This window comes from Choloepus didactylus, chromosome 2, assembly GCF_015220235.1.
Source record: "Choloepus didactylus isolate mChoDid1 chromosome 2, mChoDid1.pri, whole genome shotgun sequence".
In the NCBI taxonomy this organism is placed as follows: domain Eukaryota; kingdom Metazoa; phylum Chordata; class Mammalia; order Pilosa; family Megalonychidae; genus Choloepus; species Choloepus didactylus.
This window is the reverse complement of record NC_051308.1, coordinates 174,748,702-174,770,853: the sequence shown is the minus strand read 5'-3', so window position 1 is coordinate 174,770,853 and position 22,152 is coordinate 174,748,702. Positions and strand designations below refer to the sequence as shown.

Below are 22,152 nucleotides of genomic sequence, written 5' to 3'. Positions count from 1 at the left end.
TCTTTTTCTTTCCAACTTCTAGAACTGCTAAATGATCTATAAGGCATAAAGGCAAGGTAGAACTATCAGAGTAACAAGACCATGCATGATTTTGATAGCGCCAAAAAAGCTAGGATTATAAAAATATGGGAAAGAACTGCTTACATTTAGGGATTAAAACACTACATTTAGGAACTAAACATACTAGGAATACCTTAGTCATCCATGCTGTAAAGTAATATGATTATTAAACGGCTGAGGTACTTTCACATGGAATAAAATGGTAATAATGTCCACGATATATTAAGCAAAAACGGTGAAATGCATGACATAATCGTACCATCCCATCAAAAAACAAAGCTAATGCTGAGTTTGTGTGTGTGTGTGTGTACATATATATATTTACATGTATATTTTTGTGTTCATATGCACACACACAGTTGTAAGCATTAAAAAGGGTGTGAAAATACAAGAAACATTTAGCAGTGATGGGAAGTGGCAACAGGAAAACTGCTATATGATATAGTATATAACTTCTATTTTTTAAGTAATGAGTTGAAACTGAATTTGTAAACCCAAGTGCATATTGTAACAACCTAAGAATATCATAACTTCATTAAACGTCAACAAATATCAGAATGCAAATCTGTTTCAAATTTAGGTTACACTTATTGATCTATCATGGGCCAAAAACTGTGAAATTTAGATTATTCTCTAATAACAGCTGGTATTTTTACTTATTTGGTAGGAACTAGAAACATCTAGTTGCAACCATCCAAATACATAATGTATAAATATTTATATACACACACATATATAACTTCCATAAATTATATAAAATGGAATATACTTTATGTAGTCAATAACTGATTTATTTTTATGATTATCTTGGGAATAAATATCACTGAGCAAATACCTTGATATCTTAAGAATTAATTCAGATGCTTCTCAAAACACCTGTAAGATTGTTATATCCAAACCCTTATGGATTACATTTTAAAAATAATCTTTAAAAAAAAAATTTAGCCAGGTATGTATATTTTGCAAAAAAAAAAGGAAAAAACTGGTTCATTTCTATTGCTAACAAGATCAAGATGTAACTGAAATTTTTCATCATAAATTATTTATGAATACATATAATGATTAAATGCTATATCAGAAATACAGTAAGTTATTATATAATCCCCCTTTACATTCTCATTAATAATCTGCAAAACAAAATGGGGATAATATATTATGAGACAAGAAAAACTACGAACTAAGAAAAAAGTACACAAGTTAGTAAAGTTAAAGTCACTAATCAAGTTGGTATAATTAGATATTACTACTGGGTTCCATAACATTCAACATGATGAAAAATATTTAATTTTCCTTAGGGCAAGCTTCAAATTTGTTACACTAACATCTCTATATAATAGTTATTTTTGCACTTGTTTTTCTGTATGTGTATATATTTTATAGTCAAATGTAGCATACTCTTACCCCAGCTTTGAAAATCCCAGTGAAGCTCTAGATAAAAGTCACCTAGCTGAGAAATGAAATATGAATAAATACAAAACGCATTTTAGTTAATAGCTCTAATATCTTCTTAATACTTTGCTTTCAAAAATATCTAACTTATTATTAAAAGTCTACAAGCAGGAATAGGAAATCATAAATAAAATTCATCTCAATGATGGGTGTTTTAGAAAGAAAAAGAAACAAAATAAATAATATGGTTTTACTTAAAATAAAATATTAAGTTAGCACACATTATGATACTTAACTACAAAGGAAAATATGCACCACTGTGGATTGTACAGAAATATTTGATCACAAAGAACATATCTGATAATGACAGTCATTTAAATCTACATCAATAAATATTCCATTTCTCAGCAAAATCAAAATAATAACCTTATTACTTTCAAAATAAGTACAACTTTAGAACAGTTACAAAAAATGATTTCCAAAATGGTTATTTGTATAGCCTCATAATGGTCTAAAAAAATGCCCCACTGCTAAAGAAATTTGTTTTTTCTGTGAAATGATAATGGCAAGTTTACTAAATCTGAACTAATATGTCATTTTATGAGATCTATGACGAAAATTTTTATTTCACAAATTACAAGTTAAACACTGAAGACTATATGATAAGGGAATTCTTACAATCAAATATTTTCAAAAAAATTTCACACATTCTGAATATAACTAAAGCATTAAAAATACAGCAACATCAACAAATCAGTCTTTACTATTTCAAACACTGAAAAAATTGAAAGTTAATAGTAGACAGTATTGTAACCTGAGTAAAACATTTTTCTGGCTCTTCTTATATCCCTTGAGGTTGCACAAAAAAACAGAGCATATAAAAGAAAACAAGTTATCATCATAGCCATCATGATAGGTCTGTCTTTCCCCCACAATTCTTTCAGGCATCAAAAATACAGAGGAAGAGAATAATAAAAGAAAACAAACTTCTTTCCCTTTCTGTACCAGCACACCCACCTCTTATCTCTATGAGGTAGGACAGACAAAAAGGAAGTTTTGCTGTATAAGGAAAATGCAAAGTGCACCTGCTGGAAGGAGCTGCTTCAGCTATTGAAGAATCTTCCAGTCCAAAGGACAAAGAAAACTTACTGCCATTAACTATGACTTATGTCCTTCTTTCTTAGCACTTTTATGTAATTTATTGAAAGTTAATAATTCTTTAACTCTCCCAAGTTCAAAGTAAGTGCTGCTTCCTACTAAGAATACATTATAATCACAGTATTTTATTTCAATTCTAGCTTCATTCAAGCAGGATATTTACCATTTCTTGACCCTTAATAATCAGTGAGAATTTACACTATAAAAGTATACTTAAAACTATACTTACTATCACTCATTTGGTACAAAATCAGCAAAGTATAGCCTACCTCTTTCAGGGCTTTTAACAATCGAGGTCGTTTTTCTTCAACACTTTCCCTGGACTGCTGCTTTAGCTTCCTTAAAAGTGCTGTAACTAAAGTTTAAATGAAAAAAATTAAAGTCATTTTCAACCATGCTATAAAAACATAATATATATAATACGGTGAAGAAGTTATAGTTATTTAGTAAAACTGATAAGATCCTCAAGGAATATCGAGAAGAGATACTGCAAATCAACTTTTAACACATTCACATCAGTTTTTCCTAGTTTTTAGTTAACAGTAAATATTCACCTAATTGTGCAAAGATTTACGAATCTCAAACAGACAATGCAATGTTCTAACAATCTCAAAGAAGGATATGAGACAGCAGATCTCAAAAATCCTACTGGATACCACTTTTCTAAATGTATGTAATTATCCCATAATTGTTACCAGGAATATCTGTTCTTTCTTCAAAGGAGGTTGTACACTCACATACCACCAACAGAGCATAAAAAATACAAAAATGAATCCTATTTGTATCAGTGAAAAGAACTTCTAAATCAACGAAAACTTGAAACCCTCTGTAGTATTTTCTCAATAGTTAAGAGCAATTAAACCCTAACATTTATCAAAATAAGGAAAAAATATTAAACTTAAATGAGAATAATCCTAGCAAAAGATAAAGCACAGAAAAACATTAAGGTTGGAGGGGAAAAAAAAACTATACATTAACATATGCTGATTTCCTCCTGATCGTGGCAGATTTTTCATATGTACACGCGCGCACACACAAATATATCTTCTGAGGTAATTTTTTTATTATTTTTTCTATTTTATAGTGTATGTTCTTATAAACTACTTCAACTCCCATGTGAATGCAGAAGTGGAAGGTTAAAAAAAAAAGGTAGTGAAAGCTTTGGACCAGAGATGTTTTATCCATCTAAGCCAAATAAGGAAAAGCCCAGGGAGAATATGAAAAATAATAATCTATTCTTTTCTTTAACCACAGGTCTAACTATGACCTCAATTTTAAAAATTAGCCAAATATCAAAGAGCAATGTTTAAATTACTGAAGTCCTCTTGGAATGGTAGATGTTCTAGTTTGCTAATGCTGCAGAATGCAAAACACCAGAGATGGATAGGCTTTTATAAAATGGGGGTTTATTTCACTACACAGTTACAGTCTTAAGGCCACAAAACGTCCAAGGTAACACATCAGTAATCGGGTACCTTCACTGGAGATGGCCAATGGCGTCCAGAAAACCTCTGTTAGCTGCGAAGGCACATGGCTGGCGTCTGCTCTAAAGTTCTGGTTTCAAAATGGCTTTCTCCCAGGATGTTCCTCTCTAGCAAGCTTGCTCCTCTTAAAAACGTCACTCACAGCTGCACTCCCTTCAGTCTCTTTGAGTCAGCATGTTTTATATGGCTCCACTGATCAAGGCCCACCCTGAATGGGTGGGGTCACACCTCCATAGGAGTATCCCACCGAAGTCACCACCCACAGCTGGGTGGGGCACATCTCCATGCAAACAACCTAATTCAAACGTTCCAACTTAATCCCCACTATTCTGTCTGTCCCACAAGATTGCATCAAAGAATATGGCTTTTTCTGGGGGACATAATACATTCAAACTGGCACAGTGGAAGCTGAGAACTAAAAGTCTAGAAAAGACCTAGATCAGTAGTTCCCAATAGTAGTCGATATTTCAGTGCCCAATTGATCAAGTTTCCCGATATGCAGCAAATTAAGAAAAAAAAAATGGAAACGAGAATGAGTTTTTCTTTATAAATCAGACCATTTTTTTCAATTTAAGGACTATTCTTCCTACTATTTTTTGGATTTAAACTTATTTTTAAAACGAAATGATAATCACAAGAAAAAAGTAGTTATCTGATCCAGAGAGGAGGAGGGGAAGATGGCAGCTTAGAGAGGAGTGGAAGCTAGTCAGTCCCCCTGGAACAACTAATAAACAACCAGGAACAACTAGTAAATAATCTGGAATAACTGCTGGCAGACAAACATGACTGTCCACACATCATACACAGCCTGGATTGGGAGGAATGTCCGAGACAGCAGCATAAAATCTGTAAGTAAAACCTGTGGACCTCAGCAGGAGCCCCCCCCAACAGCAGCCTAAACTGCAAAGCCTCCCTGTGCTAGAGAGCAGCACTCTCTGAACAAGTGAATATATGTCAGCCCAGCTCCAAATGAGGTTTTAATTAACAAATCTGACTGTTCAATACAAGCTACAAATCCCCAACAAGCAGACAGAAGCTTTTGGTGATGACTGACCTTGGAGAGCCAAAGAATCTCTCTGGGAGGGAGGGGCAGCCCAGAGGACCTGGTGCTCTCTCTGGCTCATGGGTGAAACTGAGGGTGGCTGTGGACTGGCCCTGAAGGGGGTCTTTCTATCCCTTTTTGTCTCAGTGGAGAAAGCCTCAGCCATTTTCAGTTCCCAGCACTCTGACTCAGACAAGGGTAGAGATAGCAGAGGCAGACTATTCGAATGCAAATGATATCTCCCCAAGCGGTACATTTTCCCTAAGAGGAAAGAGGTGGTGCCAAGCTCCACTACCCGCCTTCCATTCAGAACCAGACTCCAGAGCCTGGGGTAAAACAGCCACAGGCCACACCTCCTTACACCAGTCTGGATTGACAGGCTGATAGGCGCCACCTGCTGGGCTTGAGGCCTCACACAGTGTATCAATCTTCTAAGACCTGATACTATTGCCTCCTTCTGGGACTTGAGTCTGTTCTGGTCTGGGAAAACCTGATTGGGGTAACCAAGAAAACCAGATGCCTAGACAACAGAAAACTACAACCTACACTAAGAAAAACGAAGTTAAGGCCCAGTCAAAGGAACAAACTTACACTTCAACTGAGATACAGGAATTGAAACAACTAATGCTAAATCAATTCAAAAAGATTAGGGAAGATATGGCAAAAGACATGAAGTGTATAATGAAAACACTGGGCAAACATAAGGTAGAAATTGGAAGTTCGGAAAAAACACTGGCAGAATCTATGGAAATAAAAGGCACAACACGAGATGAAAGACACAATGGAGACATACAACAGCAGATCTTAAGAGGCAGAAGAAAACCCTGGAGAGCAAAACACCTGAAAGCCTACACACAAAACAACAGATAGAGAAAAGAATGGAAAATTATGAGCAACATCTCAGAGAACTGAATGACAACACGAAACACTGGAATGTACATGTCATGGAAGTCCCAGAAGGAGAAGAGAAGGGAAAAGGGGCAGAAGCAATAATAGAGGAAATAATCAATGCAAATATCCCATCTCTTATTAAAGACATAAAATTACGGATCCAAGAAGTGAAGCATACCCCAAACAGAGTAGATCTGAATAGGCCTACACCAAGACACTTAATAACCAGATTATCAAACATCAAAGATAAAGAGAGAATCCTGAAAGCAGCAAGAGAAAAATGATCCATCACATACAAAGGAAGCTGGATAAAACTATGTGTGGATTTCTCAATAGAAACCATGGGGGCCAGAAGGAAGTGGGGTGATATATTTAAGATACTGAAAGAGAAAAACCACCAACCAAGAATTCTATATCCAGCAAAATTGTCCTTCAAATATGAGGGAGAGCTTACAATATTCTCTGACAAACAGACAATGACAGTTTGTGAACAAGATACCTGCTCTACAGGAAACACTAAAGGGAGCACTACAGAAAGAAAAGACAAGACAGGAGTGAAAGGTTTGGAACACAATTTTGGGAGATAGTAGCACAGCAATGTAAGTACACTGAACAAAGATGACTGTGAGTATGGTTTAAAGAGGAAGGTTAGGAGTATGTGGGACACCAGGAGGAAAGAGGAAAGATAAAGACTGTGACTGCATAACTCAATGAAACCTAGGGTACTCAACGATTGTGATAAAAGGTACACATATGTTTTTACATGAGGGAGAATAATAAATGTCAACATTGCAAGGTGTTAAAAATAGGGTGGGATTGGGGGAAAAATACAATCAATGCAAACTAAAAAAATAATAAAAATAATAATGCATAATCTGCTGTTTTTGAGTCGAGACTTCTGTTAGGTAAAGTTGGTTGATAGGGTTGCTCAAGTCTTCCGTGTCCTCTCTGATTGTTTGTCTAGTGGTACCATCAGTTATTGAGAGTGGTGTATGGACGACTACAGCAATTACTGTCAGTTTCGTATTTATGTATTTGGCAACTCTGTTTATTGGGTAAATAGATCTTTATAATTATAATATCATCCTGCGAATTGGACACTTTTATCATTAAAAAATGTACCTGCTAATATCTACAACATTTTTTTGTCTTAAAATCTATTTTTTCAGATATTAACAAAAAAAAAAAGTAATCTTTTTGTTTATGCTAAAATGAAAAAGTTGGTTACCCTACATCAATCCTCAAATAAAATTTTTTTCTAGTTTTTGAAATCTGAAAGTCTGATATCCAATGACCTAGATAATCCTTAAGGCCCTTTATATTTTCAAATTTGAATAAAATCTGACTAACTTTCATGTTTGTTATAATGTAATTTTTATATCAAAGGTATATTACCCATATGTAGTAGAAATCTTAAGGATGATCCTTCTCCACTATAAACTCAAATGCTTTATTAAATCTTTATTCAAGATACCTTGCCTTCAAATTGAAATGGGGCCTCTCCTAAATGTAAAGAATGGAAATAATTAAATTGCTAGTTAGAAAAGGTGTTTTAATGAAAAGCACAAGCTATATATATTTTTATCAATCTAAAATAAGTTCAAATACATATAATTGTAACTGAGAGAAGGCATTCAGTAAATAGCATAAAATTAGTCAAACATTATTAAAAAGCTATGGACAAAATACATATGGTATACACTGATATATTTAAAGAGAGTCCTTGTTCTATGAGACTTCACATTAAAAATAAAACATCAAAAAAAAAAAAAGAAAAGAAAAAAATCACAGCACCTCAAACTTTCTTATGGAAGCAGAAACAAACACTCAGAGCCCAATTTTACAAAATTACCAATATGTTTTTAGAGAGTTAGTGTGTCGGTTTGAATGTATTGTGTCCCCCAAATGCCACTGTCTTTGTAGTTTTGTGGGCAGACATTTTGGTGATGGTTGGATTTGCTTGGAATGTGCCCCACCCAGCTGTGGGTAATGATTCTGATGAGATGTTCCCATGGAGGCATGGCCCCGCCCATTCAGGGTGGGCCTTTATCAGTGGAGCTATATAAATGAGCTGACTCGGGGAGGGAACGGAGTGCAGCTGGGAGTGATGTTTTGAAGAGGAGCAAGCTTGCTAGAGAGGAACGTCCTGGGAGAAAGCCGTTTTGAGGCTGGAGCTTTGGAGCAGACGCCAGCTGCCTTCCCAGCTAACAGAGGTTTTCCGGACGCCATTGGCCATCCTCCGGTGAAGGTACCCGATTGCTGAGGTGTTACCTTGGATGCTTTGTGGCCTTAAGACCGTAACTGTGTAGTCAAATAAACCCCCGTTTTATAAAAGCCTATCCATCTCTGGTGTTTTGCATTCTGCAGCATTAGCAAACTAGGACAGTTAGTATTTGCACTCCCATACTGTAAGAATTTTACTAACACTGACTGATAATGAAGATAAATTTAGAGTTAGAAGATTTAGATGGCATTAAATAGAATTCTACAAAGACTCCAATGAAGAAACCACAATTCTCTTCTCCTTCCATGTAAAATCTCTCTCCCACAAACATGATAATCCCCACACTAACGAAGCTTACTGACTAGGGGGAGTGACAAAGAGAGTTCTGACATACTACATGGGCAGAGAAATACCTTGTGTTTGAACCAAGATCTGAAGATTTATAAGGAGCTGGTAGAGAAGCAGGAAATGTATAAGCATGGTGAGTAGGAAAAACTGAAAGGCAACAGAGCTGATGCACAGAAAGCCAGGTGCAAAGAACAAGATGAAGTTGGAGAGAAAAAAGTGACAATATCAAATGTATATTGTAACTTATAAACCAAATTAGAGATTTGGGTGGTCATCCTAAGAAGAGGAAATATTAAAAGGTTTTAAACAGGAGGGTAATATGATCAGTAAAAGAAAATACTACAAAATATTAACATTGGTTAGTTCTGGGTGAAGAGATTATTCTGTCTCTATTCTCCACGATGTCCTGATTTTCTACAATGAATGTTTTTACTCTAAGAAAAAAATACTAAAAATTTTTCAACTCAGACAAGTTGTGTAAATAAAATACAACATTTAAGAAAAATTTTGATTCTTCATAGTCACAAATTTTCTTTGGAGTTTTTATTTATTTATTTATTAATTCATTGAAAACATATTGTGCTAGGCATTGTTCTAGGAGCCAGAAATAAAGGGCGAATATACAATGAACACATGGCTCAAGTTCTCACAAAACTTATATCAAGATACAGAACAGGGAAGAGACACTGAACAACTAATTATAACTTGGCTGTCTATTGCAAAGGAAAAGAGTGGACCACTTTGAAAATTTATGACAAGGTAAAACCAATTTTCTCTAAGGGTTGAAGAAAAACTTCTCTCAGAAAGAGATACAGAGTTAAAATCCAAATGAAGACTTCCAATTCCTAAGAAGACCATAAACCAAATTGGACTGCTGACTTTTTCCCCTCAAAACCAAACTTTTGAGGGAAATTAAGACAGGAGCTGAGAGAATTCCTAAAACTAGCAATAACATAAATCTGTACAAACTATGAGCTAGGTTCCAGTATGGATAAGAAACCACATCTATCTCAATTAGTGAAAAGCTGAGGACCATGGGCGAGGGATAGGTTAGGAAAAGGCTTTTTAGTTGTATCCATAGCTCTCCTTGATTTTGGAGTGGGCTGATCACTATCCACCCACTAACCACTGTAAGACAGAAAAGCAACATTATCTTGAAATTTTTTATTAATTTTAAAATGAAATAATTCTAAAAGCCCCTGCAAGTAGTTTAGTGTTACCACACTGTTTTATAGCATAAGAACATTAGTAAAATTACTGGAAATCAGACAAAAAAAGAAAAAAGGCCACAAAGTTTTCATTAATAATCTATAATATTTGATTCTATGATTTTTTCAAAATATTTAATTCTCTGTGCCCTCAAACTTTTAACATAACACAAGCTAAATATTCAAAAACTTAAATCATAATCACTTACAATAATTTCAAAGTATAGACATTATGTTTAACACCATTATAAATACAATTGCATTAATACATCTAAATATGTACCATAAAGAATTGCTAAATGAATTATCTTCTAAATTAATGGTTAAATATTTCTTTTCATGTGATAGAAAGTAATGAAGTTATAAGCACTGAATAATTATGGATATATAATTACATAATCATTGACAATGGGATACTATTCAGAATGGGTATCCAAGATATCACTCTACACAGGAAAGACGCTTTAAGAACAGACTTCAACCACTATGGACCTCAATCTTTTACAATGAAATTTACTGCTAAATATCCTGTAACTGATTTTCCATGAAAACTTTGTTTGTTGGCCTTCCCAAGAGATTATGAATTCCTAATGTACAGAGACTTTACCTTTATTCTCCACATATTACTTTTTTACACACATACTTTACAGTAAGGACTAAGAAAATATTCCATGAATAAAAGAGTCCCTGAAAATCACAAAAGTCTCACTAGGGGTCAGAAACCTAGAAGCCTATCCTCTATCCTCTCCACTCTACTCCCTAACTGTCAATGAATATCAACATATAAATAAACTTATAAAGTTAAAATATAGCAATTTTATCTCACATTAAATTCTAGGCTTGTATGTAACTTCACCATTAAAAATTGACAAAAATGTTCAGAAAGTACACAAAAAATGTAATGTGCAGACTACAAATAAAGTTAAAACAGCATAAAAAGCCTGTAAGAGCCCAAAACCTAGCATCAAAATAATATAAAAAGAATCCCCTGTAAAATGCAGGGAACATTCAACATCATGTATTTCTTTAATAAAACTGGAAAGATTTTTCATTGTTCCTTCTACAAGGCTAGATTTAATTGCTTATTTTCACCCTTAAACTGTAAAAAGATAAGATAATATTACCAGATAGGCAATGTTGCCATTCAGGTCCAGATCTAAATTTTATAAATTTTTCAACTATTGAGATGTGCTTGACAAAAAAAGAAGACCTGTACATGAAACTGGAAACAAAAAAAAAAAAATTTAGGGAGGAAGGGAGAGTGGAGTAATTGAATACTCTGCATATTGTGAAAAAGTGTGTGGCATTCTTTGGAAATATTCATTTAACAAAATAGAGACAGACTTACAGAGTCTAGACCCACAGCTAAAGCAGATATTTATTATAAAACACTTTTTATTTTCAGTTCCATTCAATGTTCTAAATAATTAAGCAGCTGCAGAAAGGACAGTCAGGTCTCAACTTAAAAGAAGAAATCTCTTATTCTGGATGAATAAAAAAAAAAAATCTAAGGATATTTAGTAAGGCAGAATGCTTTAAAAAGAGAAAAAATAATAAATATATTTTTAAACATGCTTCCTCAATTCTTTTTGTACACTACCCAAGCTCAAGCCCTAAATTGTGTATATGTCATGTATAAGTTTATAAATAATTTCAAAGGCTCATAATACAGAAAGTTACACTCAACGAAAAATATTTTAACTGCATCATTTCATATTTTTAGAACATATATATATCAACAATAGTAATTCATATTGCTTACTCATCTGTCTGTCTCCATAGCTGATGGCTTCTGCCAGAGGGCTCCATCCCTGAGCATTTTTCACCTTTACTGGAGCATTGTGAGCCAAAAGTAAATGGGCACATTCTGCAATGCAAAGTAGTAGCAATATCAAACATCATGGAATTTTTAAAATCTCTAAATATAAAAATCATGTAAAAATTCAAGAAATCAAAGCAACATAAATAGAGCAATGAAATACTGTACTATGTAAAATTAATTTTTTTATTCCTATTTCTCTAAACCAGGTTATATCATATCCCAAGATTCAAAAAATATCCATTCTACTACTTAGAAATAAATTGGATCACTCTGCAAATAACGTATTATGTTCCCTAATAATTGTACCCAAGAGAATTGTGAGAATGTTTCTGTGTTGTAAAAGATAACCCAATATCCTCAAGAGTAATTTACATAAAATTATCTACAATCTAATAAGATCTGAAAGAGCATTTGTATCTACTTCAGAAAAAAGTTTTCAAAAGGGAAAATATTTGATTAGTAATGTTTACAAAAACACATTTTTCAAATTTTACAATTTTTTTGGTTCAGAAACAAACAAAAAAGGCAAAAACCAGTTTATGTTTACAAAGACAGACTGGAAAATCTAATCTTCAAGTAATCAAAAGAAGTCTATGATATAGACTTTTCTATAGGCTGTGGAAAAAAATTAAAAGTATATTAACAGAGAAAAAAATTTTAAACTTGGGTGCATAGGAAATTTAGGTATGATAGCCATCCATTCATTCTTTCAGTCATTTAGCAAATATTTACCAAGTGCCTATTATGTGCCACACTGGAGTATCAAATGGTAGATATAAGCAGTGAACAAGAAAGATAAGATCTTGCTATCAGACAGCTTATACCCTATGTTGGAAGACAATAAGTAAACTAATAAACAAAAAAGGAAAAACAATGATAAATGCTCTGAAGAAAATAAGGATGTTATGACAGTGCGATATGGGTAAGCTGAAGTGGAGGAAGAATGGCACTACCTTTATATCCTTAGTGGCAGAAGGAATGCCTAAACTAGCAGGAAACTTTGTTAGAGTAAAGTAAAATAAATAAAGAAATTTCACGGAAATGTTTAAGAAACTCTGCTATAGCAATATAAGAGAATATATGTACAAGGATGTTTTATTGTTGTTCAAAGTGGCAAAAAAACTGGAAACAAAATGAATATCCATAATGGGGGAATGACTGACTAAATTACGGTGACCTACATCACTAAAGCAATATGCAGCCATTTTTTAAGAACAGGGTCATATCAAAAGGACATAGGAGCCAGCTTGAATGGTCACCCACTGGCCTAATTTGGAAAATTGAGCATCCAAAATAGTAATGCCTGACTAGTTACAATACAGTGAACAAAAAAAAATAATCAATGAGCCCATAATGGCACCAAAAAATAAAAGGGGGAGGATGATTTGTTTACAGAAGAATTTCAGCTAATAAAGGTAGAAGAAAGGAATGATAAAATTAGAAATGAGCATATTATAATATCCAATGTAATAAGTGATTTAGGCAAAGGTCCTTAGATTCTAAAATCATTAGGTTAAAGGCTATATGCTGGAAAATAGGATATTCATATGTTACCAAAGTATCACCTCAAGATTATTTATTAACTGCAATGGTTAAAGTGTTCCTTTATGGTGGAGATATCAGGAGATGACCACCTTAAACAGGTGATCAAACTTAACATCATTAATAGTGGGATAACCTGGCATTGTGTGTTTCCTAATGTGATGCAATATAATGTTCATATCATCTATGAAGTATTCTTTCCAAAATGTTTAACCTGAATCTAATCAAGCATCTATTGCTAATTACCAATTTACAGAAAGGACAAAGAATAAGCAGCAAGTAAAATAACGACATGAGAAAATAATCAGACAAATCCAGGTAGGGGGACATTCCACAAGTTAAGTGGTCAAGACTCTTCAAAATGTCCATGATACACACAAATAAAAAGGAGGAGGGGGAGAAGGCAAACTCTTCTAATTAAAATAGATTAAAGAGACATAAACAAATGCAATGAAACTTGATTGGATCTTGGTTCAATAAAAAATACCTATAAAAGGCATTCTGGGAATAATCGGAGAAATTTGAAGATGAATTGAATATTAGATATATTAACACAATATTATTAATTTTCTTAGTTGCGATAATATTGTGGTTATAAAGGAGAATGTTCTTATTATCAATGATGCAAGCTAAAGTATTGAGGTAAAATGTCATGATGTCTACATCTAACTTTCAAGTGGTACAGCAAAAACAATACACACACACACAAAGATAAAGCAAATATGATAAAATGTTAATTACTGAACCTAAGCAGAGTTCATTAAGAGTGTTATTGTTATAATCCTTTAATTTTTCTGTGCATTTAAAATTTTTAATAAACTATTGGAAGAAAAAACATTTTAAAAAGGAATGAATTAGTCATCTCAATAAACATAAAGGAACTTCTACAATGTACTGCTAAATGATACAAAGTATCTGCTAAATCCAAGTATATTATGTTCCCTTTCTTGTAACGAATGAATAAACACTGCCCATATCGGTCTGTGTTTTTAGATACAAATACTTGTACATGATAATAAAGCATGGAGAAGAGAATGGAAGAATAACCACAGAGTTTTTAACACAGGTTTTTATGTCTACTAGGGAAGGGGAGATAGTAAGGAGACAGAATGGAGACCCAAGCTGGAAAGAATGGGGAAAAAAGAATTTAAAAAATGGACCTTCCCCCCAAAAAACCCATCCTGGGGTAACATGTGTATATGTACATATATAAAGACGCTAGGGGAAAACAAATATTAATAGACATCCACAGACTTGTATGACTATTCATGACAGATATTTTTGAGAAAAAAGAAAAATATGACAAAGTATTCTTTTTTTATTCTATCTTTTTTTTTATTTTGAAATAAATTCAAAGTTATATGAACAGTTGCAAAAACAATACTAGCCCCATACACAGAATTCCATCATACCCTGACCCCCTCCCCCGATAGCTCAATCCACCAACTTAAACATGCTGTCACATTGCTATTTCTTTCCCTCCCTCCCTCCTTTCCTCCCTATCTATCATCCATCATCTATTGCTCTTCTGAACATAAGAGTTAGCTGCACACATCCTTGAACATACACTATAATTCACGTAAACACTTCCCATGAACAAGAACATTCTTTTATGCAATTCCATTAAGTGCAGCTAAAGTACAAGAGATTCAACAATGATACAAAGCTTACATTCTATATTTCCTTTACCTTATGTCTCAACTGTGTCCCTTTGAGCCACCTGTCCTCTATCCTCCAATCCCATCCAAGTTCATCCTTAGCATTCAACTGTCATCTAGTTAGACTTTTTTTTTTTTTTCATTTGTGGAAACATATATACCGCCTAAATCTTCCCATTCCACCCCCTCCCTAGCCTTCCATTAGTGGGATTAATCACATTTAGAATGTTGTAATGCTCTTTCCCACCATTCATCATTAGAAATTTCCCTTCACCTCAAACAGCAACCCTACACTCATTTCTTAACTCCCCATTGCCCCTTCCCCCATTTCTCTTAACCCAAACTCTACTTTTCATCACTATGGTTATATTCTCTGATAATTTCTTTGTGTTTACTGTGGGGCTTAAAATTAACCTCTTAAATCCATAACAATCTTGTTTTTCTTTGATACCACCTTCATTTCAATAGGACACATAAACTGTGTTCCTATACTTCTTCATTCCCCCACCTTTATATAGTTGTCTAAAATTACATATTTTACATTGAGTTCAAAACCACTGATTTGTCCTTAAAGTTTGTGTATTTTATATCATGTAGGAAGTAAATAGTGGAGTTACAGTTCAAAAATTATTGACTTCTATTTGCATTCCATTGTGGTTGGAGAATGTGCTTTGAGTATATTCAATTTTTTTTTTTTTTTAATTTCTTGAGGCTTGTTTTATGTCCCACCTTATGGTCCCTTCTGGAGAAAGTTCTGTGATCACTAGAGGAAAATAAGTGTCCTGGTGATTTGGAATGTAAGGTACTATATATGTCTGTTAAAATTCCCTATATCTCTTTCTCCTTTCTTTGTTTCTCTGTCAGTAACACTCCCTTTAGAATCTGAAGTAGGGCAGGTCTTTTATTGGCAAAGTCTCTCAGGATTTGTCTGTCTGTGAAAAATTTAAGCTCTCCCTCAAATTTGAAGGAGAGTTTTGCTGGATAAAGTATTCTTGGTTGGAAATTTTTCTCTCTCAGAATTTTAAATACGTCTTGCCACTGCCTTCTCACCTCCATGGTGGCCGCTGAGTAGTCACTACTTAGTCTTATGTTGTTTCCTTTGAATGTGGCGAATTGCTTTTCTCTTGCTGCTTTCAGAACTTGCTCCTTCTCTTCAGTATTTGACAGTCTGATCAGAATATGTCTTGGAGTGGGTTTATTTGGATTGATTCTATTTGGAGTTCGCTGGGCATTTATGCTTTGTGTATTTATTTTGTGTAGAAGGTTGGGGAAGTTTTCCCCAACAATTTCTTTGAATACTCTTTCGAGACCTTTACCCTTCTCTTCCCCTTCTGGGATACCAATGAGTCTTAAATTTGGATGTTTTATTTTATCTATCATATGCCTGAGAGCCATTTCAATTTTTTTGATTTTTTCGATTTTTTTTTTCCATTCTTTCTTTTGTTCTTTCATTTTCTGTTCTGTGGACTTCTAGGTGTTGTTCAGCTTCCTCTAGTCTTGTATTGTGAATATCCAGAGTCTTTTTAATTTGGCCAACAGTTTCTTTTATTTCCATAAGATCTTCTACTTTTTTATTTACTCTTGCAATGTCTTCTTTATGCTCTTCTAGGGTCTTCTTTATGTCACTTATATCCTGGGCCATGGTCTTCTTGATGTCCTTTAAATCCTTTGCCATGTTTTCATTCCTCGATTGTAGTTCTTTGATTAATTTTGCGAGGTACTGTGTTTCTTCCGATATCTTGATTTGTGTGTTTGGAGTTGGAGTCTCCATATCGTCTGGTTTTATCACATGCATTAAGATCTTCTGTTGTTTTTGGCCTCTTGGCATTTTCTTTGCTTGACAGGGTTCTTTCAAGTTGTTAAAAAAAAAAAAGGATATCGATCTAATTTTTCAGAAACACAGTTTGGTGACATACACTTTCTCTAACTAACCAGCAGATGGTGTCTGCGAGTCACCTGTATCTCTCAAGTCAGTTCTCAACCTTGTTCCCATGGTGTGTGGGGAAATGATTCTTGTGGGTTCAGTTGGAGAACTTAGTTTGGGTGTGTTGCTGGAGCCGTCCGCCCTGAATGTGGGGCATGTGTATGGGTGGCCAGGGAGGAAGGGCAGTTTTAATGTTCAAATCCCCCAGGTTCCAGGAGATTCAAGGCCGCCACAAGAGTCTAAGCCTTCATTTCAGTTCAGCCCCAGACCCTCTCTCTCGCTGATCCACAAACTACTGGACTTGGTGTAGCGTCCCTGGGTTCTCCGAACGGGTCCCCCCTCCCAGCAGTGATCCTCCAGGAGCTCAGCCGAGAGAATGCCGTGCTACGTCACCAGTGCGCACCGTCCCTCAAGGGAAACCCTGGGCCGCCGGGCCGTGCAGCGGCGCACTCTCAGCTCGTTTCAGAATGCAGAATGTCTGAGGCTGCCTTTACTGGAAAGCCTTGCGGGCTGAGAACAGCTGAGGTTTTCTCCACAGAGAGAGAGAAAGGGACAGAAAAACTCCCAGGTTCACCCGTCAGCCAGAGACAGCACCCGATCCTCTGGGCTCCCTATCCTGAGACAGATATGTCCCCTGACTCTTCCGAGGTCAGTTTTCACCAAAACCCTCTGTCTGCTTGTTGAGGATTCGCTGTCTGTATTGAGCAGTTAATAGTAAAACCTCACTTGGAGCTGGGCTGAGAAAGTACACGGCACGGCTTCCGTGAGGGAGGGGCTCTTGGCTCTAGGCTCTCCGTTCTCAGCATGGGTCTGTAGTTTTACTTACAGATTTTATGCTGTGATCTTGGGCATTCCTCCCAATTCAGGTTGGTGGATGATGAGTGGACAGTCACGTTTGTGTCCCCGCTGTTATTCCAGGTTATTTACTAGTTTTTTGGTCATTTATGAATTGTTCTGGGGGGGACTAAGTCTTCCACTCCTCTCTATGTCGCCATCTTCCCAGAATCCATAAGTATCTTTTTTGACCAAAGTAGAATAAAATTGGTGCTGGATTTGAATCATGTTGCAGGGGATCTCACCAGTGCAATTCACATGGACGCAGCCCGAGTACACCCAGAACCCCAGGCACCTCTTCCGCAGGTTCCGCGTGAGTGATGTGCTTGTCCTGCCTGCAGAAGCGGCCACTTGGAAATGAGACAAAGTATTCTTTGTGGCAAGATGCTACTTCAGTAAAAATAAACTAAACACTTGTGTTATAAGTAAGGTGTAAGGCATGAAAAGCTCCACCTCTGGCTATTAATGTTAATTACATTTGAGAAAGAAGTGGGGAGATGTTTTTATACATCTTTATACTACATCATTTCAATTGTTTCAAAAAGCATGTATTAATCTAAAAATCATTAAAGAAAAATTTTAATTTAAAATTATTAAAAACCAGAATATACAACAATATATAAAGTTTAGTCCCAATTGTGTAAAATAATAGTGTAAAACTATATTTTATGATATGCCCACAGACCCTCCTTGAAAGTGTGCCCCTTTACTAACACATAACAGAAGTAGAGATGAACAACTAACCGCCAAATCAGATAATCATTAAGTATGACAATGACCTATGACATATCTCCAAGCATTTTATAAACAAACAGAAAAAAAGAACTGATTAAACCAAATGTATTCCCAGTAATTTTAACAATGAAGAAAAGAAAACAAGGTAGTTAACAATCAAGCACCAAAGCTTTAAAAAATGAATAAATTTGCCAGAAGGAAGTCAAGACATGAGTTGTTCAGACAAATTGAAATTATTGAGAAAAAATAATTACATATAAATAAGCAATAGCTATAAAGGTTATAAAATACAGAAGAGAACAAAAGGGATAAATAGTACAGTTGAGAATAAGAGAACATTCAGAGATTCTTATGAGAATGAGAAAATATACTAATCCTAGAGTTATTTCAGGGGAAAAATTTTAAATTACAGATCCAAAAGAGACTGCAATGAATTAAAAATTGCAGCAACTGGTCCAAAGAATCTTTCTCTGATGTTTCTAACCAAAAGAATGAGAATTAAAGATTAGCCATCCATTTCATCTCCTAAAGATTCCAGAAACTCTCCTTAAGTATAACTTCTCTATTTCTAACATACATGTATAGTTTAAAAACTCTCAAGCAACATGACTAACCTTAGTCAATGGACCCAGAAATCCAGAAAAAAATCAGTTTTCTGTGGTAACAAAATAAGGTTACTCAGTAAATTTAAGAAAGTAAGAGAAGAGAAGTAAATAAAAGCATGAAAGTCCCAGGGTATGTCTCTTCCTGATGAGTATTTTTTGAAAGCCTTGAAAAGACCTAGGAAATTTCTACCCATACATCTACCAAAAATTAGGACATCTAGACCTAGGATGGTAGATGTGTTTCATTTCATGTTCAAATCCTGGTAAATACATATTGACTACTAAAGAGCTGAATTAGGAAGGATTGAGAATGGTAATTGCAACAAATAAACTATAATCTGCCATGAATACAGCAGGGAAGAATAGTGTATGCTGGTCAACTTTGACACACACCATAACCTTTTTGAACAGTTCTCAGTGAAAAGCGAGCAAAGCAGTACAACATAGGAGTTAGGAATCCAGGCCCTGGCACCAGAGACTCCAAGTCAGAGTTATGCTGCTTCACTCTGAGCAAGTTGCTTAACTTCTTAGGGCTAACTTTTTCCATCTGTAGAACAGGGATAATAACAGTACCTTCCTCATACAATTGCTGTGAGCAAATATGTGTAAAGCACTTGGAAAAGTATCAGGCTTAATGTAAATAAGCAATACATTTTATTTCCTAAGGCTTTAATTCAAATCCTTTAAAAAAAAAAAAGGCATACATTTTTACTCAGCAAATTTAGCTAACTACATAATATATATTCACTAATGTAGCTGTACTACAGATAGCTATCATACTTTGCCCTGCCCATATTCCTGCTAAAAAGAACACACTTCCTCTATATTTCTGATTCCCTCTCCGACCCTCTCAATCTCCACCCCAAGCCAGCCTAGCCCAAGCTGATTTCATAGAAGTATAAATCTCAAGGTCAGATAATTCATGAGCTTGCCCTTCAGTCAAGATATGTGGCTTGACTTGAAACAATGAAGTGAACCAATCAGACTTTTTTCTCAATGAACACTGAAATTAGGAGTTCATGAAGACTTAGGATCCTAGAGCAACTACTGTGGGTCATGTTCAATTTCAGTAGACAGAAAAAGTCAGTCAATAAAGTCAGTCAAGACACACTATATCTGATAGCTACATAGATAGATAGATATAGAGAGATAGATGGATGATAGACAAATAAATAAGTAGATAGATGGGGGAAGAGGGGAAAGAATGGCTGACCCCTAAATTGTCCAGTTCTTGCCTTTTCTGAGGTCTGGCTAGTCCCCATTTTCTGAGTTTCCATAAGACATAGTCTCTCAACTGAATACCTTTACTTTAACATTACTTTAGTGAGTCTGTCCCTTGCAAGAAGGAAAAATATAACATAATTAGAACACTGAGAATAAGTTAAAATTTTAGTCACCAAATAAACTATATAGAATTGCAATTGCCATTAATTATCCTGCAGATTAGATGCTTCACTTAAGCATGTGAACTTAAAACCAAACTAGCAAAAGAACGTTTTTGAACAAAACAAGTTCTAGCGATACCCCTGGCATCAGCATACATTTAGATTAGATGTTTATCTAATAGTTACATTATACCATATAACAATAAGAGATGCTCATAATGATACTTCTATATCATCAGGAAGAAAACCATTAAGATAAATTCATTAGCTTGTTTAAAACTACAGGAATATATGTTTTAAAAAGGATTTTTATCAAACACGTTTAAAATTTAAAAATCTAACACTCAAAGGGCTAACGTTCAACTATCTGAAAGCTTACCTTTCCAAAGAAATTGGGAATCCAGAAAATTGAGATTTTACTGTTTCTAAGAATTAATCTAAAAAAGTAGTTCTTTTAAATCAACTGCCTATGAGGTTTTTTACTTAACAATAAAAAGTATTGTTTTGCAATTATCTGCTATACAAAGGGAGACTTACAAATTTAGATACACAAATATTCAATATTAAAGAATCTTAAAAGCTCTAATATCATAAATATAATTAATTTTTAATAACCATAAAAAAGAGTTCCCTGAAATTATACTTTGTAGATTAAGAAAAATATCATAATTCAAAAGACATGAAGGCTTTGGAGGACAGTATGTTATATGAACATATCTCAATAAAACTGCATTTAAAAAAAAAAGACATGAAGTTTAGTACCAGATTTCCTCTAACCCTCTGAAAACACTGCTACAGAAAATGAAAAAATATTTAATTTTAATATACTGAATCCTAAGCTCAAAATTAGCAAATAAACCAATCAATTTAATTTCAAAAGATTCAAAAAGATAAAATTCATTGTAAAATTTAATTTAGCATACATGAGTGAGATTAAAATGAAAATATTTACTAACCTTTATTTCCTAACATCACAGCAAGATGTAAAGGAGTGTTTCCTAAAATTAAAAAAAAAGTTAATTAGATGGTGTAAAAACATAAGAAAATTTATTTAAAAGTGTTTTCAGCTTTTTCTGAAATCTCACTATTTTAAGCAAACATAATGTAATTGCAAAATGATACTGCTTTTATGGCAAATTTAAAGTCAGAGGATGCCATGGTTTCTAAGCACAAGTACCCACTCTCCTTTCCCACCCCCAAAAGTATACTCATTTTCCATTTGGGATTTCTTTTCTAAACAAGTTCACAAATTCCTGTTGCTGTTAATTTCTCTACCATAGCATTCTTTATTCATACAACAAATAATGTAAATCCACACTGTGGTGGTTTGAAGCTGTACCTTGCAAAAGGTCATGTTCTTTTAATCCATTCCTGTGGGTATAGACCTATTGTAGGTGGGAACTTTTCATTAGGTTATTTCATACGAGATGTGACCCACCTCATTCAAGGTGGGCCTTAATCTGCTTACTGGAGTCCTTTGTAAGACATACAGAAGCTAACAGATGAAATTAAGAGGAGCTCACAGAGAAAAGCCCCAGACAAGTTAAGAGAGGACCCACAGAAGCTCAGAGAGGAAGCCACTGGAACCAGAAGCTGAAAGCAAGTAATCTCCAGAAGTGAAGGACCAGCAGATGCCGGCCATGTGCCTTCCCACGTGACAGAGGTGTCCGAGATGCCAGCAGCCTTGAATTGAACATTTTCATAGCCTAAGAACTGTCTAAATTATAAATTAATAAATCCCCATTGTAAAAACCAACCCATTTCTGATATATTGCATTCCGGCAGCTTTACCAAACCAAAACACCTACTGCGTTCTCAGCCTTAGAGAAGAAATCAGTAAGAC

General features: G+C 34.7%; 1 protein-coding gene across 1 annotated transcript in view; it reads right to left on the bottom strand.

Annotated features, from left to right (window-relative positions):
- Positions 1-22,152, bottom strand: part of ANKRD13C (ankyrin repeat domain 13C) — a 127,606-nt gene that overhangs the window by 79,562 nt on the left and 25,892 nt on the right. Inside the window, exons 2-5 of the mRNA XM_037826935.1 lie at positions 21,266-21,307; positions 11,567-11,671; positions 2,877-2,962; positions 1,462-1,507 (exon numbers count right to left, since the gene is read on the bottom strand). Of these exons, the coding sequence (XP_037682863.1) occupies positions 1,462-1,507; positions 2,877-2,962; positions 11,567-11,671; positions 21,266-21,307 (279 nt within the window). The remainder of the gene's footprint in view (positions 1-1,461; positions 1,508-2,876; positions 2,963-11,566; positions 11,672-21,265; positions 21,308-22,152) is intronic.